Below are 19,229 nucleotides of genomic sequence, written 5' to 3' on the forward strand. Positions count from 1 at the left end.
TACAATTCAATACACTTTTGCGAGATGGGCAGATAACGATATTAGAGGGACAGAGTGATTTTGGTGACATTTTGTGACTGCTATAGTGTTGGATTGAATTAATTTAACTGACAACTGATTAAAAGCACCAACTACACAATAACTGGTTCTGGTTGGACACAGACTTAAAGTCGACAACTGGAAAAAATGAATCAAAGAAGTGGTGAGAAAACACGTTTCTTTTAATTGAAACAGTACAAACTGTAGCTAACATGCATTTGTAAAGTAAATAAAGTGCACCCCAAGTACCCCGCTCTGAATAGTTTGATACCTTTTGAACCTTGAAACTTAGCATCTGAAGGAATCACTCTAAGCCTGATGACCTAATCATTCTCCTGGCAAAGCAAGCAGTGAGTGAGCAAGGTGACAGTTGGATGTTACGATACTTGCGGATGAATATCGATTTTTTTCTAGGAAAGAAAATATCGAAATATATCACAAAATCGATATTATTACACAGCCCTAATTGAATATATCAACAGAAATAAGTCATTTTTTTGCCAAAAGTTGTTTTGGTTTTATTTGTTTGTTTTTCCAAAATGACTTGTTGCATTATTTAGAGAGGTGACGAGATATAACATTCCCTGAACTCTGATCCAGAACCACACAGCATTCTGGGGAATGTAGGCTGAAGAAAGATTTGAGCAGCCAGTTAAACAAGGTTAGCAGCATCAACTAACTCACTCGCTCATTGGTTACCTAGCAACAACCTGCAGCAGTTTCATCTCTGTGCTTCACAACTGCTTAAAAATAAGAAAACAGCATGGAGTGAAAATTGTAAATAAAACAGGAAAGATCACATCAGCTGTTTGGCAGTATTTCAGACATTGAAAACAAAAAACTAATTAATAATTATGGATATTGACCGACATGGAAGACTAATCATGATGCGATCTTCAGCCACATCATCCAGCCCTAGAGAGAGGCGAATGTTCCAGCTTCTGTATTGATTGCAGCTTTTCCCTCCTTGTTGCTTTGCTCTTTTGGCTGCTGTCTGGACTCTGTCATTAGCACACAGGGTTTACAAGGCCAGACAGTAACAGAATTAATACACAAAGGCATGGAAAATCGAAACCAGAGACTATGTCTGATATTAGATGCAGATATTGACTGCCTGTGGCCTCGGCTTTATTCCGTTATTTGGGTTCAGTGTGTAGAAGGGAACCATCAGGAGGGTAGCAATGAGATGATTTGGGTAGTGGAGGAGAACTTAAAGCAAGGTGTGTTACTTACAGAGATTGCAACTTGCGTTTCAAATTCAAATTCAAAAATACTTTATTAATCTCAAAGGGAAATTAAATAAGACTCCAACTCACACTTAAGACTTCAGGATCGACGTTAAATAAAAAAAAAATTGTTTAATGACAATGAAATCTCATAAGATTATCTTTAGATAATCAGGGCGCCCCTAAGATTTTCAAAAAGGAGAGATTGGTTTAAAAAATCAGCATCAAATCTTGCCATGTGAACTGAGCATAATATTTGTTCTGGTGCACCTAACAAAAAATGTTATGTACACCAGTTAAACCAATACATTAAGTGTTGGTCCAGAGCCCTGCTCAAGACTTGGTACCTGATTTAGTGAAGAGTGGAAGGAAGCTGGTATTTGATCTACAACCTGCAGCTGCTGCACACACTTTACTGTGACAGGATAAGCTTGATCATCTTTAATATTATCCAATGTCTTGGCATTTAGAAGTTGTCATCCATAGGCATATTGTAATATTTGATTTTCTTTTTCAGCTTAATTATGACAAAATACATATCTGGGTTTTTGGAAAATTGACGTGCAGCATTGCTTCACCTTATCTACAGATTCAGGTTTTCTGCTTTTTCTACCTACATTACTGAAAAATCACTTTATTGATATTTTATTGCATCAGACTATGCAAGCACACACAGTTTATGGCATTTATATTCTCATTGTAATAACAGTGTGTGTCATACACATCCTCATTCTACAGTTTGTAAAACAATGTGTGGGGTGTTATATTCTAGTTGTCAGGTATACACCGATTGCATAAGACTCTGTTTCATCTGTTGCGTGAAATTACTCCCCAGATGTTTATATTAGATTAAAATGGAATTTCTGTGACACTTAGGTCAGTGTTCTACAACCACAGACTCAACAAAAAAAAACATTTGCTGAACAACAAAGAACTTCAGTAATTAAACTAAAACTGTTCAAAAAATCTAAATGTTTTGCATTTACAATGGAAAAAACATTTTAGGGCTGAGTTTTTCAATTTTTTTATTTTTTTTAGCTGCAGATGAATCCTTCACTACAAATGATCAAACATTCACTGAAGGAATGCTTTTATTGCATTTTAAGTTAAACATTTTTTAAAAGAATTTGTTTATTTGCATATGTTAATGTATTTCCCTTATTGTATAAAAACGCTTAAGTGGTTAAATGAAATCTCTGCAGAATGCACCAGTTTTCTTAGCATCAGAATAATTACCAAGTAGAATAATCATTTGTTGCAGCTTTAATCTCAATCCATATCTAGTTGGGTAGCTTGGAAGAAGACTTGTAATAATGAACTCTAACTTGTTTAGCTCCTCTTGTAGTTCATCTTTAAATCATTGTTGTCTTTAAATTGTAGTAAATCACAGTCTCTTAACACCAAATATCCCATCCTGAATTTTTGGAACAGCACAATAAAATATTCCCTTGCCTTGTCTGGTTTCTAGCAGTGGGCGCTAACGCCTGCGACAGTGTTAAGTGGGGGCACTGTGTTGATATGCAGAAGCAGGTGTCGGCCTGGCTGCAGCCCAGATCCTGTCCATTTAGTCTTTCTGTCTCTTGATTACTACACACAATCGACACTTGCCTCAGCGCGACGGGCTTCCTGCTCGGCTCGGTCCAGATGCTGGTTGGAACCCGCTGTTGCTCCTGTTGTTGAACCCTCAATGTGTAGTAACAGAGAATAAAACCAACTGTTACACTGGTGGTGTTGATGTTAGGCGGTCAGCTCTTCTGGTTAGATTTAAAGAAGGCTTTTGGGTAAAACATCTAACACACTCCCACACACACATGTGTGATTAAGTCAGACTTCACACTGCGTATACGTAAGACAGAATAACACGTTGGTCCATCTGCTTCTGCTCAGGTCAAACTGAAAAGTTAGCTCATGAACCGGTGTTAATGAGACGGTGATATCGAAGGCACTGCTTGTTTTCCTCCAAAAAGTTGCCAATGATGACCGTGTTAGCAATGTGACACTTTGTTCTGTGCTCGTAACTATTAAAACAGCCCTTTAGTACATCTGAATGCCTTAAACATCAATATTTATTGCCTTTATTCAAAATCAGATTCTCCTTTTGGTTGATATCAACTGTATTGTGGGCTGTTTGGTCTGCTTAATACCCACAGGTGCTTCTGAGCTACATATTCATCTGTCATATTTTCAAAAGGAGAGGCAGGTTATTACAGATGAGTTTGAAAAGTGAATTCTTACAGATAAAACATGCACACAATATGTAAAATTTTTATGTCGAATATTAAAATAAAATTTGTGTCAAAGTTGCAGTTTAACTCTTATAAAAACTTTTTTTCCCCATATTTGTTAAAACTGTTATCATGTCATGTCAGATGATCTGTGAAAAGATCGATCTCTGTCTCCTCCCATCTGAAAAAATGTACTGCCTCCGAACAAAAACAACCAATCAGAGCCCTGGAGGAGGGTCTTTTCGCTGTCAATCAAACTCATGTACTCGCTGCACAACATGCTAATGGTGAAGAAACAACTTACTGTTTTTACGCCAACATCAGTGGCCATGCTAACTAGCTTCAGCATTCACAACAGGCTCTGCTAGCTGCAACGTAGCAGAGAAAAAGGGGGCGTTGAGGAGAGGGTTGAGCAGCATCACACGGGAGGTGATTGACTTACCAAGACTGGTCTCCTGCCTCTGATTGGTTGTTTCTAGTTAGCAGTCAGAGAAGACAGAGGAGCTCTTTTTTGATTTTTATCTGTTTCATAAGGCACTGTCATAACATAGTGACAGTTACAACAAATATGTAAAAAAATATTTTATAAATATACTGCAACTCAAAGTTTAGACTCACTAGCATGTTGCTTACTATTAATTTCAGTCCGGAAATTAATGTGGTGTTTTTCTGCTTGTTTGTTTTTTTTAAGTTGATTTATAGGATTCTGTAAAACGACTCAGAAAACAACAAAATAACAGCTCAGAACCAATGTGCCAAGGGGAAGAAAGAAAAAAAAAACCAGTAAATTTATTTAAGCAAATCCCTTTGAGTGTCAAATATTCTCATGGCATCCCTATGTTTTAATCCAATCTTTAAGGAGAATCTTTTGCTACCCTTTACATTGTTGACAATGCAGCATGAGGTCAATATAAGCATAACACTTTTAAGATTTTTATTTAAAAAATGTAAACCATGTATCATTTTTCTACACTTTTCCACTAGTTTTTGTCTATTACGCAAGTCTCAATAAAAAAAAAAAATACACAAACATTTGTGTTTGTTTGGTAATAAAGTGGCAGGAAGTTGAAGCGTTGTGAATAATGCTGCACAGCGCTGCATCCTCAAACAGTCTGCAGTGAAGAATGATGCCATATAAACGGACCTTTACTGTAAAGAGAAAGAAGCTTTCAATCTCTATAAATGTAATTGAGGAGGAGGTAAAAGCTGCAGCATGGCAGACCAAACATGTATGTGGAGCAGAAGGAATCAGATTATATGGCCCACACAGATGTTTAGTGAATGTTTAAACCATGAGGGCATTGCAGCACATTCACAGACATTCAGAATTCAGGGCTTCTGATTGGGTTTCTGTTGCTGCTGTTAACCAATCAACAAATTGGATTGTTTCTGTTGGTTTCTTTGACAAATTAACATCTAGATGACCAGAGGAAATCCTCAGAATCTGGATAACAGATATTTTGAACAACCTTGTTTCCATGGTTACCGGCTATTTATCCATTTTTCCGAAACGCAAAATTGTTTCCTCGTACTTAGATGTGTTGCTGGAGTCAGCGAGATTTGGATCCATCTTGTGTTAACATGTTTGATGGCACGTCAACATTTTGATTTGATAATAACTGCCGTCATTGTGCTCCATCTTCCCCAGGCCCCACGCTGCCCAGACAGGGGCCACAGGTTCAGAATGGCCCCTCACAAGAAGAGCTGGACCTTCAGAGAAGGTAGGAATCTTGACTTCACCGTCACAGCAAACAAGTCGAACTGTCTGCATATGGTCACGTGGTTTTTGGATGTTTGTTTTCCACAAGATGCACTAAATGGAGCTCCTGAACTCCTCCCGCTATGGCGTACGTTGCGGTGATTTGTCATGTGTGATTTACAACAGCATAATAAACACAGCCATCATGGCAGAGAGGAATAACTATTACAAGTTCATCAGGGAAGGAAACAGTGGACAGGATGGAAAATCAAATTTTATTTTTCACATTAGTGGAGAAAAAAAAACGGAAGGCATCGGTGAGCTGACTGCATCGGACCAGAACTGAGCAGGGGGAGTTTAATATTTCAGAATATCATCATAGCCTCCAGCAATTGCTTTTCAAAATCTGCTCTCTGATTGGGAAAAAAAAACAATGTTCTGACTATCTGTGCTACCCAACGATCCATCCTACCTTGGACAGAAGTGGTTCTTCAGCCGTATGGAAATAGACGTTTTTCGCAAAACTGCAATGGAAGAACTTTTTTTGCATCACATTAGTCATGTGATCAATAGTTGGATGTTACTAGTGGTGAAAATGACAAGAAGGGTCAACAGGAAGTAGTAGGAGGATGATGTTTTTTTTGGGGGGAAGGGTGTCAGATAATGTGCAGCTGCTTCCACCAGAGCTCTCATTCCAGTGTGTTGAACCCATACTAAAATTTCCCCAAAATGTAGCATACGTAGCCTCACCTCAGTAGGGGGGGCTACTGGAATCATGAATTAGATGGCGACGTCTCCTCTGATTGGCTGATAGATGATGTGTGCTGGTGTCATGGCACAATCATGAATATATCTCATGTAACCTTTTACACCCTCCGCTTTTAGTGACTTGTCACGTGAACAAGCTTATTCACGTGTAATTTTAATCTCTTATTTAATGGAAAAACTGCAATTGTTGTTGTTTTTTTTACAGTAGCATAGTATGGACAATGATTTACACACATCTGTAATGGAAATGAAGGTAATGAGAATTGAGTTGGTCAGTTTGGCTCCACCACGCCTTGTCTGCTGTAAATGCAGCTGAGCAATCCAGGACCAAATCAGTAGGAACGGTTAGAGGAGCCAGCAGTGTTAATTACTAGTGGATGGTCTAAAGGTTTGGCACCAAACTCTCACTTCCTGCTCTGCTCCAGTGGGTTTGTGTGGTTTTAACCCACTATCTGTGGGGATGTACAGTATAAATGTGTTGCTGAAGTGGACATGTGGTTGACCAAGGTCCTGTATAAACTTTAGGTTAGATCATCCTGAAATGCTGCATGTTGTTGACATCACTCCTCAGATATGCTGCCTGTGTTTGCACGGCTCACACACACACACATACACACACGCACGGACGGACGGACGCGCGGGCGCACACACACACACACACACACACACATGGCCAGAAAGGCATTTTTCAGCTTTGAGTCAGTGGTATTTCTAATTTTATTTGGGGGGAACTTGGATCTGCCTTGACTTTAATGAGCAATCCATTTTTCTTCCTTGCTGGCTTCCAAGTCCTCTCTCTCTACCTTACATTACCCCTACCTACTCCCTCTCTCTCTCAGCTCCATTTTTGCTCCATTTTTAGCCCAGATCACTGACAGGCAGACAGTGGATCAGTTGCTGAGGTCATCTGCTGAATCAGAAGCCAGCATCAACAGGATGGGGGAAGCAAGAGAAGGATGTGTAAATCATAGTGAGAATGGGATGAAAAACGGTTTGTGTAAGAAAAGCTGGGTTGCATTTGTTTTTTAAAGTTTCATAAAATGATTAACTATTGATCCTCTTGGAGACATGGATTTTTATCTCAGTGCATTGCCATTAATAATCTTGTCAGTTTTTTTCATCAATATTTCTAAGATGGAAATGTTTTTTTAAGGATTTTTAGTTTTATTATTTAATCATAATAACCTTTTTGCTTGTGCTGAAGCCCACCTGGTTTACAGCACCAGAATACAGACTATCCCATTTAGATTTTACCTCTGACTCTACATGCCATCTGCTGGACGGTATAATAGGTTGACATTTTTGGCTTTTCTTCCATGCAGCTAGTAAATGGGCGGTATGAGAACCTTATTGAATGATAACCTCATTTTTTAACCAAAAATTAACAAATAAAATTGAAGAAAATCTTATGGATATAATTTAAAACAAAAAATCAACAATTATTCCTGTTGCTTCTGATTTTGCTACATAGACTAAGGAACACCAAACTTTACTGCTCCTCAGTTAGTGCAGGCTAGCTAACTAGCTAATATTAGATTTCATTGTTATACACTAAGAGTCAATCTACTATAATGCACAATAAGCATGTTTATTTAAGTGCTTCTGATCATAGGACATCTACTTCATGTTTTGCAGTAATTTAAGTTTCCTTTAAAACAGTCTGTCGTTTTAACTGATATTGACTTTGACTTTATCGGCTACTTGATAAAAGTATTTGATTCTTGAGTTCTTTTTTTTATTACGAATCTTGAGATGAACAATACGTAACTGGCTAACACTTGTATATAAATGCTATATACAGCAGTATTCTATCTATATTAATCAATAATATTATAACAGCAATGCAGTAATTGCCACTTTTAGATTTAAAAGCAATTAAAGGATGTTTTACATTTTTGTTTCAGATGTTTACAGTGGGATTTTATCACATCAGCCCATGGCTGGATGAGGTTTGACATCTCTGGCTGTCGTTGATACTTGGCTATAAAAGTTGCTGCAGGTTCATTTAGTCTCTTAACATTGATCTTATCTTAATAATTCTTGCCTGATTGGTACATTTTTACGCAAGTGTGTAAAACTGCAAGCGGATGTCAGTGATTCAAGTATTATAAGGTCAATGTCAGGTGTCCCTTAATGATGTTTATTTTCTTGCCCATCCTTTGAGAAACTAATGCCTAATGGACATCGTAAGAATTTAAGGTGTTGGCGTGTTTCTATTAGAAATTACAAAAATAAATATGCCAATTTGCTCAGTGTTATGGTTAATGGAAATGCAGCTAATAACTCTTCCCAGGTTTTCTCCCTGCCTCTACCTTGCAGAAGTCTAGAATTGCTCAGTAAGAATGAGACTGATTGGGATCTAGCTTAGGTCTAGGTTTGGAGGATGTCACAATTTGTGCAATCTCTTCGAAATATGTGAGAAGCAAAATGAGCCAAAACAAAAGAAGTCCTCTGTTGTCTCCTCTCCTCCTGCTTAGGTCAGGGTAATCAGCTAACCACTGTGTGGTTTGTCACATTCCTCCATGACTACACTGCCTCATTTCATTGCTTCTGCTTCTCTTGTGTGAGTTTGTTTTCTGAAAATACAAGAATATGGGATTTTCCACGGGGTCATCTGACAAGAGGATATGTACTGCTCCTTTTTCTTTCACGCTGCTCTGTCCTCCACCCCCGCATGCAACCGCTTTCCTCTCACTTTCTTGTTTAATCCCTGTTTTAGTGGGAACATAGACGGACGAAGAAGCAGGCCCCGCTTCCTCATGGGGAGGGTTGAAACATTAATGACAACGAGAAAGCATGGTTGAGCGGACTCTCCAAAGGGGCGAGAGCGTTGATAAACCACCTGTTCAGAAAAGCAGGGTGTTACTCTCAGATTAAAAAGGTATGAGCTGGAAATAATAGGCTGCGGTATAGATAGCTTTGTGTTGCGTGGGAGCAGGACATGCTGGGAGGCGCTGAAGAAATGTGTTGCACTGAAAAGTCTTCATGGAAAAATAAAATATGCACAGGTAGATTTCACCCATCAGCTGCGTTTTGAATCCCTGAAGAAGACAAAGAACTTCACAACACTTTGGGTGTTGCATTTTTTGGATCCATGTATGGTGATGAGCCTCTGAACCAATATGTTTATTTTAGTTTATTTTATGCAGGCTCGGTGTCTTCAGTTAGGGGGAGGTAACACATGGAACATGTTTGTGTTTTTATGCCGCGCATTTGGACTGGATTTTCACTAGAGTAGGTCCATATGGTCAATCTGGGCTGTTCTCCATTCAAATAACGATTTCTGGTACTTTGAGCCAGTCAGGCGAGCTGGTGAGTCCAGCTGGAGATTTAGCCAGATTGAAGGGTCCCTGAAGACTGAGCTCAGTTTTTATGTTGTGGGGAAATGATGCAAAGATAAAGATGCACCGATCAGAATTTTGTGGCCAATTTCTGATCTCTGCTGGGTTGCGTTTATAAAGCTCTAATCTGCCAATTCCAGTGTTTCCACTGGGGGAGCTGCGCTACATGACACTGCTGTTTAACAATATGGTTTTTATTGTATTATGACCATTTCAAACTGAATGTTCTTTGAAAAACATTTATTCACTATTCACACTGTACCACTGACATGACAACTCTGCTATAATGCCATAGTTTGACACAGAGTTTTATTTATATGGGTTTCTAAAAAGAACTCTCTGATAAGGGAACTCAGGGGACCATTGTAACTGAATTTCATAATAATGGGTGTTTAGTTTCACTCACTAGTATACGAGGAACATTAGAAATATTTAAATATTACATTTAAATAGTCATCTGCAGTACAGTACAGATGACTATCATTTCAATATTCAGAACTTGAGGGAGCTGCATCACAGAGAACATTGAGCATCTCTATCTAAAGCCGTTTTCGCACTGCAAGGAACGGAACGGAGCGGCACGGAATGGGTTCAAAGTAGGGCCGACCGTGTTTGTATTAGAACTTCCGACCCGGTTCCACCCGGCTCCTTGGAACCACAACAGCTGTGGTTCCAATCGGGCCGGCCAAGCGGGGCTGCTTAGAATTCAGCAGCTGATTGGTTTAGAGTCAGCCGTTGGTTGTTTTGCAGTCAGCTGGCTCTCACTAAACTGTTCTTACTGTATTTTGTAAAGAGTGCTCTTTTTAATATTTTTATTATTATTATTATTATTTATTTTTTTAATTTGCAATGAATTCCCCTCAATATTCTGCTGTTACCTGGTCCCATGATGAGGTAATTTTTTTCCTCCGCTTACTCCCTGATGAACGAGTAGAGAAATAACTAGATTGGTCAACGAGGAAAGAGAAAGTTTTCCGCTGCATCTCTGAGGAAAAGGCTTCGGCCGCTACATCGAAACCATTGTTTAGTTTCAAAAATAATGTCAGGTACAGCTTCGATGCCGCCCTCAGTTATATGCAAACACAACAGGGCTGCAGTACGGGTGGAACCGGACCGAAGCGTGCCGTTCCTTTCCTTGCAGTGCGAAAGCGGCTTAAGATTACTTAAAGATGTTCTTTGGTCCATCCCTCTTCTTCTGAAAATATTTTAATATAATGATCTGAAAATGGAAACGGAAATGTGTCTTGATGGAAAAATTACCTGACATTAATCTTTCATGCTGCTCAAAATGTATCTGAAACATTACGCTTGAAGGCCAAACTATATTTATTAACTAACTTACTGTCGCTCAAATGCAGCAAACATTGATGTTGACATCTCATAATTTATGTTACAGTCATTCTAACACAGCTAGCATGATTCTAACATAAACAAGACAGAAACAAATGCCAACAGGATGGAACTAAGTTTCAGTTGTTGCGATTGGACAAGTACAATTTTTCAGACGATACCAATATGTTAAAAAAATTATTAATATTGGTCAACACCGATGTCTTAGCCGATGTATCGTGCATCCCTAAGAAAATCTATTGAATTTTTAACCAACTGTGATAGTTGAGTCTAAATGCTCTGCATATATATATATATATATATATATATATATATATATATATATATATATATATATATATATATATATATATATATAAAGGCTCTAAAGTGAATTAAAGGATTGTGTTGGATTTAATGACCAGTCGTTATATTTCTTACCTGTCTGTGTTCAGCAGGATCTAAACTGTGTCAAGTGCCTTTGCAAGCCCTTTGATCTTTGTTGAAAATGTCTGCAGATGCTTTTCTGCCATGCAGCTCTCTTTCTTCCCTCAGACTGTAAGCTTCAGGATGTCGGCAGCGCTTCCCAACAATCATCTTTCATTCCGACTGCCTCAGACTCATTAACTCTTTACAAACGTGAAAAGTCAAGAAACGAGCAAGTTCATGCGTGTCTGTGTGCTTGTTGGGGATTCAGGCCATGTCGCCACCCACACTCCCTTAGCAACTGTTTCCCTGGCAACTCTTATCGGGAGGCGAGCGCGACGCCAGCTGGATGTTGCAGGAGGCGTTTTTACAGCTTTGAATCCTGTAACGCTTTTCTGAGGCAGCGAGTTGAAGAAGGAAGACAGAGCTGCTCTGGGTTCGGTCACGAGGAGACGGAACTGTGTCGACATTAGAGAAGGGCTAGATTAAATGTGGATTCTTGCTGCACTGCAAAAACTACAAATCTTACCAAGCATTTTTGGTCTGGTTTCTAGTGCAAATACCTTAGTACATTTGAAATGAGACAAAACAAACTTACAAGTAACTTTTCAGAAAGATATAGGAACTTGTTTTAAGGCAACAATTCTTTAATATTGAAAAAGTACTAGCTCCACTTAAAGCATGAGAAAATATCTTGCTATAAGTGAAATTATCTCAGTCCAACTAGTACTTTTTATCTATATTATGGAATTATTGACTTAAAACAAGCTCCTGTAGTTTGTTAAAAAGTTACTTCTAAATATGTCTGTTACTAACAAATTTTGCTGCACGATAAATTGTCCCAAAAGTTACTGTGACAAACGATATTGTTGTTTTGAGACCATTTTCAAGTAAAATAATGGAAATAGCATAATAGTGGAAGAACGCATTCTCAAAGATCATTACATTTAAATTCTACTGAATTGAAGTTTCTGTTAACAAATTTGTCATTAAAAATAGGATTAGTTGAGAAAAACCACCAGACTGGAGACTTTTCTTATCTAGTTATTGGTAGAAAGAGATAGATGACAGAAAAACAATAAAATGTAAATTTTGTTTTAACTTATAATGCTATTAATTAGAGATGTGCCGATCAGGTTTTTTCCTGCCAATTACCGATACCGATCACATAATTATATTTTTTTAAATCATAAACACTACCGGTTACATTATGTGGAAAAGGAACCATGAATTCACCTTAATTTAGACAAAAACTTGTTTTTAATAACTTTTTCCAAGAACAAAACAAAACAGGCATTGTGGAAATTGTACTGCTATCGGTAATACTATCTTTAAGAGACTGATAACATATGAAGGCTCTGAAGAGGCTAAATAATGCAGAGTCAAAATAAAACCTCTCAACATTACCAAAAAATTCAAGTATAAAACTTAACATTCAAAGGCAAATACAGGATCCATTACAATAAACAATCCTGAGTTACTGCATGAAAACTTCCTGATAGCATGGCGGCTAGCTGATTACTGCTAGTTCTGATTGGCTGTTTCTGACTGAGCAGAGTAATTATGCAGAGCAGGGAGATCGATTATTTTTTCAGAGATTATCTGTCTCATGTTAGGACAGCAAAAGTTTTAATACGTATGTAAAATTAATTTTTGTAAGTTAGATGCTGCAGCTTTCAACAGAGGTTTGGTGTGAGAGTCACTACCAGGTGGAGCAGAAGCGGCGCTCCGTCTGTGAAATAGAACCGTTGCTACGTAGCGCGTAGCAACGGTTCAACAGCGAGAGCAAAACCAGCGTCTTACATCGCAGCTCGAAGACTTAAATAATTTTGCGGGTTATTTGTTTAGCCTTCTGACCGTCATGCTAATCCAGGTGAGTGTTTGTAGCTGTGCGCTGCTTTTCCTGCTGTCTGATTCTCCATATGTCTTTTTTACTGCAGTGAGCCTCGATGTAGCCAAACTCTGTCAAGTATGGCATTGTTTTTATGCCATATTAGATTCATCGTGTTGATGCATTTTGACCTGCTTCACCCCACGTGCTTCAATTTTCCGCCGCAACACGCAAACTTCCCCATTCGCTCAGTGCGTTATAGTTCCACATCGCTTAGGATTTGTTGCTACGCGTTTGCGCAGAGTGAAGGAAAGAGGAGAGGAGAGGAGAGGAGACCAGACAGACTGCGAAATGAGATGCAGGTGATCGGTTTGTGTGATCGGCAACAAGAGACCGTGATCTGCGATCACCGATCATACACTTTTTCACGGAAATCGGCCGATTATGATCGGTGGCCGATCGATCGGCACACCTCTGCTATTAATTGATTTATTGTGACGGGCCTCCTTCAGAGTTAATTTCATCCTATTTCAAGTGTACTGCAAAACTAGACCAAAAATACTTGGTAGGATTTGTACTTTTTGCAATGTGGAAGTGATACTACTATAAAGACTTGACTTTGGTGTTGAAAATACTAAAAGACTTGATATTGTCATAGAATGGGAATGTCAGAGGACTGGTGTCACTGAGCAGGAATGTTGGGGATGGGAAGATGACATCAGCTGCTCTGTCAACTCCCTGGTGTCTCCTGATGGTTCACAGCTCTCATTCCCTCTAGGGACTCTAATCTGTCACACAAACCTGGCTTCCACATTACATCCACAAACACACCTCTTCAATGCTTCTCAAATCAAGTTATTTTAAGTTTATGTACTCATTGTTTTGAAATGTCATGATCTCCTTCTGAAGGGAATGCTTTGTGTGAGGGTGTGCGTGCGTGCGTGCGTGCGTGTGTGTACGTGTGTGTTGCATTCCTAATTTGCAGTCTGTCTGCTTGACAGGGCAACTTGCTGCTTTATTGAATAAAATCTGAACGTCGTTCATGCCAGCGGGATTTCCGTTTCACAGCCCTGTTATCCTTTTAGGGAGAACTTGTCCAACAGTCAAGAGTTCAAATAGCCTCAACTAAAAGTGATTCATCATCTCACCAACAACAGAGCAGTTCGATGGTGAAGCTGAACTCTGCACTCGCCTCTAATTAGGATTGATTTGGGAAGTTCCCAGTTTTCACTGATGGCACTCCTCCGGGGGAAATATGAGGCAGCAGAAGACAAATGGCAGTCTCTCTATGTTCATCTGTATCTGTTCCAGCAGCAGATGACTGGAGTTATTTATATCTGTTAGGTTTGGTTAAAGACTTCACTCCAGAATGCTGGTCTGGAATCTGCTCACAGCTGTGGATACCAGCAGCAGCAGGAAGCTTTTACTGAAAATTAGTGCTTTAAAAGGGCAGTGAAATCCACTTTTTTAGCTTTACAAAAAAGATAAATATATTATTCCCTCATCAAAAAAACATTCCTGGAGTGTTGCCTTGATTCTTCCAAGCAAGTTTGAAAAAATCCTTTAATCCCCATGACAACCATTCAGGTTTACAAAACACCTGGTTGCACCTAGCTCCGCCTTTGACTACGCAGTTCCTGATTGGAGCTGCAGTTTCCAAGCTTCCGCCACACAGAGCAGCCATCCCCTACTCAGCTCCTTCAGACTAGTCAGCAGCAATAAGCAAACACCTGATGGAACTGAGCATCTGCTGAGCTCATTATAGGAGCTACTTCTCAGAGCAACGCTGGTAGAAACCTTGTTAAAGAGTTAATAGAGGAGCCAAGTTGTGAAGACTTCCTGAAGGCGGAGTTTCAGAAAGAGCAGGAGTTTCTTAGAGACAGAGGCCCAATTTCAAGATGTTAAATTACAAAGTCAGATTTCATTTAAGTCAAATTTGATATATACACTTATATATATAATTAATTTTTATAACAACCAAAGATAACAGTTGATTGTACAGTATTATGTACCTGGGAAGTACATAATACCTGCCCCTTTAAATAAGATAAATACTGGTAGAAAGAGAGAGATGAAATTTAATATTGAGCTCACATTTATTTTTTGGCAATTGGCTAATACTACAAGAAGAATGAGAAAAGAGATATTTTCTCCCTGCGCAAACTTTTTAAAATCACAGTTGTCCCTTTTTGCTCTGCTGTAGTCACATCTGGTCACCACACTGTTACTAATTTAGCGACCTTTCAAAAAAAATCTATCGGACAGAATTGGAATCAGCAGGCTTTTTAAAGATCACTGATTGGCCAGAAAACGTCAGTCGGTGCAGCTCAGTAATTGTCACAGAGTGTTGTTCTTTATATTCAAAACATGAACCAGATGTTTCAGCTGGTTGCTTATCAGCCAGCTGAACATGTTAATATGTGGATGTTGCTTGGAGGTTGCATCACCAGCAGTAATCTTCCATGCATTATATTCTGCGCATTCCGTGCATACACATTGTGTCTAAAGGATTCATTTATACTCAAGTGTGTTCTGCACTGCAGCTGACCACAAACTAGTCATTTTGTGTGAATTATTAAACTCCACTTTGGGGAAACAATCCAAAGCAGTCATTTTGCAGTTAACTGTGCAGTGTGTGCCAGATGGTAACTATACTTAAACAGAAAATAGAGGGGAATAAAAAAAATGTGGAACCCCTACTGATCTTGCTGATTAGACTAATTCTCTGCCGTCACATTGTGATCTAAATTTAACAGTGAAGATGCTCTGCTGCTGTTTCAGTGCTCAGAATCCCACAGGGACTAATTTGCTACCAGAGAGGATATATTATTGTGCATGAGAAACCCCCACCCCTCCCAGAGGAGACGGTGAGCCCCTCAGAGATGTGACACAGCTCCACTTCTATCAGCTAGGAATCCAGGTTAGCTCAGTGTTTCTGTAATTACATCAATGGATCTCCTCGGTACCGTGAGAACTGGGACAGTTCAGTGTGTGTGCGTGTGTGCGTGTGTGCGTGCGTGTGTGCTCGAGTCAGTAGTTGAGAGCCAAGGTTTGTACCGATGTTTTCCTTTACCTCGCTGATCCTCAGCTTTTCATCCATCAGTATTGTCTCTGATAGGTGAATCCCATGAAATGTTCAGTAGAAAAAGGAATTACAGGAGACTGAAGGTGTGTCCCGCAAACATAGACAGTCTTCATCATCAAAGAAACTGAAAGCTATGCAGCCTTAATCCATCATAACTCCAGCAAATAAAGCAATTAGAGAGCTGCACAGATGACATGTTTAACCTCCACTGGATCTTGGAAGTTGAACTAGATTTCACTGTTATTTCACTGTTAGTTTATAACTAACTTGTGTTAGTTATAAAATGTGGAAGTCTTACAATAAAGAATATTAAAGGTTATGCTGCTACATTTATGAGGTACATCTATTCCTCTTCTTCTGCTTTAATATCTGTGTTTTGAATTGGGCCAATCAGAGTCCTGATTCAAATTTGATTATATATTGAGAGAGCTGAAGAGTAGGGTGATGGTGATGAGGTCTTTCATGACATGGAGGTCATCACCAAGGACAAATCATGCAAATACCAGTGAATATATCCAAAAGCTGCTCACCACAAACAGTTTCATTGCTGCAGTGCCAATGAAGTTTTTCTTATTTTACTATTGAGAAGCAAAAAGGAAATTTCAGCATGACATTTTTTAATAGTAATGCTAATGAATTTTTTTTTTAATTGATAATCCATTTATAATATTTTATCTATTGAGAGATGTCAATCTAATTTCCAAATAAACACCAACTTCTTGGTGCAATGAAAATTTTAAATCTAAATCTGCCAGGTGTGTAAATGAATTTTGGGCTCAACTGTTTTTGCGTAATATTTTTGAGCTAAACAGGTTCAAGGTTAAATGTCTTTCTACGCCTTTTTTCTTTGCTTTCCCTCATTCTGTTAGGAAGAAATAAATAAAACTTGGTTTGGATAGAATTTAATATACTTTTTTGGTTTAGATGCAAAGTAAGACATGTTTTGGAACAGAAGAATTCTGCGTTATGGAAAACGCACAAGTTAAACAACTTGTGCGTTGTACCACTTGTAACAGTGGTACAAGTTATACCACTGAAGAAAAAAGAGAGGCAAAAGAACACTAAACACCAAGAAGAGAAAAGAGATAATTATTTTTTTTCATTTTTTTTTCTTTTTGGAAGACACTATCTGATCATCTCTCCTTGGACATAAATGGAGAAAGTTTCACCATTCAAGTTTCTGGGAACACACATTTCAGATCACCCTACCAAATCACTAAAAACACACTGTTTAAGAACACACAGCAACAACAACAGCATTATTACTCATACTGACCTAACCTCATTCTGCTCTGAAAAAGCCCTGAACAGAATCATCACACCTGCACATGGATTAATAAACAAACTATCACCGTCCATGGAGACCTTTTTGACTCCCGCTGCCTCTAAAAGGCAGAAAACATTCTAAAGGAGGCCCCTCACTCAGCCAGCACATCATCTGCCGTCAGCCAGACATTGCTGCTCTCACAAAACAAAGACAAACTGGCTTTTATGAACAGTTAACACGTCCAAGCTGTCGCCATGTTCAATGTGAATTGTAAATCCTGGTATAACCAGGGGTGAAAGTAAGGGGGTACGGCAGGGTACTGCTTACCCCTCAAAGATTTAGCGGGGGTACACAGTACCTGCAAGAGAGGGGAGCGGCTGTCTGCTGTAAAAAATCAATGGGTTCACTGTGTTATTGAGTGCACCCAATAATTAGCCGTGACTGGTTAGTTTTTCAAGAATAATCTAAAACACAACTTAATCAGTTAATAACTTTTTTCCTATTTCATATTGTTTCTGAACTGTTCGTGCTTTGCTAGAGCAGCGGTGCGATACGTCGATCGCGGAAGGTTTTGAGTCGATCTCGGCTTTAGGTGACAAACTGAACGCCGCCAGGATGCTGAGAGCAGCACGCCCTCCTCTGGCTCCTTATCAAACCGTTCGTAACTTTATTAAATAACAAAAACAAAACTAAAAATCAACAAAACTTGTTCAAATTAATGACCCAATAACAATAATAATCTCAGTGATTATTGTTTCAACAAGGTGTTGCGCAATTCTGTGCATTTCGGTTCCATTACCAAAATAACTAGCAGAGCAGGAGTTTAAAATGAACTAATCAACCACCTCTGTGTTCATGAGAGGCTTATTAATAATTGCAAAATAAATATCAAGCCTGAAAATCTAATATCGTAACGGACTGAATGTTATGTTTTTAACGTAATCTCTGGTCGGCTTGTGGAGCGCAGGAGATTGCCATGGCAACGGGTGTGCTTAAATGACAGAGACGGAGAGTAAAAAGGTGCGAGTGGTTTAGTGTTGATCACCTGTTCGGGTTAATTTACCTTTACTGAGGTGCTTTACAGCCGCTGCAGTTTCTGAACGTTCAATAAACGACAAACTTGAACTAATTACCTCGTTCTTTGTGAGTATACGTCATTTACAACAAACATCAAACACGGTAAATATGTTTTATTAAGTATTTATCAAACAAATGTCTTCTACCGCGATAATTATGTGAAATTAAATTAATTGTCTAATATAAAAAAATAGTTTGGTGCTGTCGGGCTCAGAGTCTGAGAGGCTTTTCCTTTATTAAATAATTTAGATTTTTCCCTCTTATTTAGTGGAAATATTGATGTTGGTGAGACTTTCTCCAAAATAATAACCTTTTTCAACCTTTATCACTCCACTGTTGAAAATGAGACGTTAACATTCACAAATGACATTGAAATAAAATCCAGTCCAACATCTGGTTTGAGGTGATTCCTCTGGAACCTGTTGGAGGAAAAATATCCCAACTTCAGAAGATGAGCTTTTAACCTAACAGAGCTCTGTGGTTCCTCCTATCAGTATGAGAGTCAGGATGAGGAGGCGCCATGTTAGGAAGAGAAGTGGAAGCTGCAGGATCTTCAGAACAAACAAGTCATGATGCTTGGCTACTGATTATCCCTCTGTCTGGACACAGGAACAATGTAACCAGTTTAAAAGCGAAAATGAATGGTTATATGCCAGACATGGAAAACTGGGATGCCCTCCATGCCATGATGTTCAGGATTTAGGTCTCATGGCATCTCAAGGTGTCAACATTGCAGCCAGGGGGCTGAGGGAAATACAGCTTTATTTTGTAGCAGTTCAAGAGCTACCCATCTTTTATCGCGTCGCAAAAAAATTAATCAGCACAGAAACTCCAAAGCACACAAAGAAGCTATATATATATATATATATATATATATAATTTATTTTTTTTTTGTCATAGTACCCCAAAGAGTTTA

At 38.8% G+C, this 19,229-nt stretch overlaps 1 protein-coding gene across 11 annotated transcripts in view; it reads left to right on the forward strand.

The window, feature by feature from the left end:
* The window catches only part of enah (ENAH actin regulator), a 138,688-nt gene that overhangs the window by 88,682 nt on the left and 30,777 nt on the right, over nt 1-19,229 (forward strand). For all 11 annotated transcript variants that reach the window (XM_081602082.1, XM_081602081.1, XM_081602078.1 and 8 more), the window contains one exon: nt 5,139-5,211. In XM_081602082.1, the coding sequence (XP_081458208.1) occupies nt 5,139-5,211 (73 nt within the window). The remainder of the gene's footprint in view (nt 1-5,138; nt 5,212-19,229) is intronic.

This window comes from Poecilia reticulata, chromosome 21 (assembly GCF_904066995.2).
Source record: "Poecilia reticulata chromosome 21, P_reticulata-male-v2, whole genome shotgun sequence".
Classification (NCBI taxonomy): Eukaryota; Metazoa; Chordata; class Actinopteri; order Cyprinodontiformes; family Poeciliidae; genus Poecilia; species Poecilia reticulata.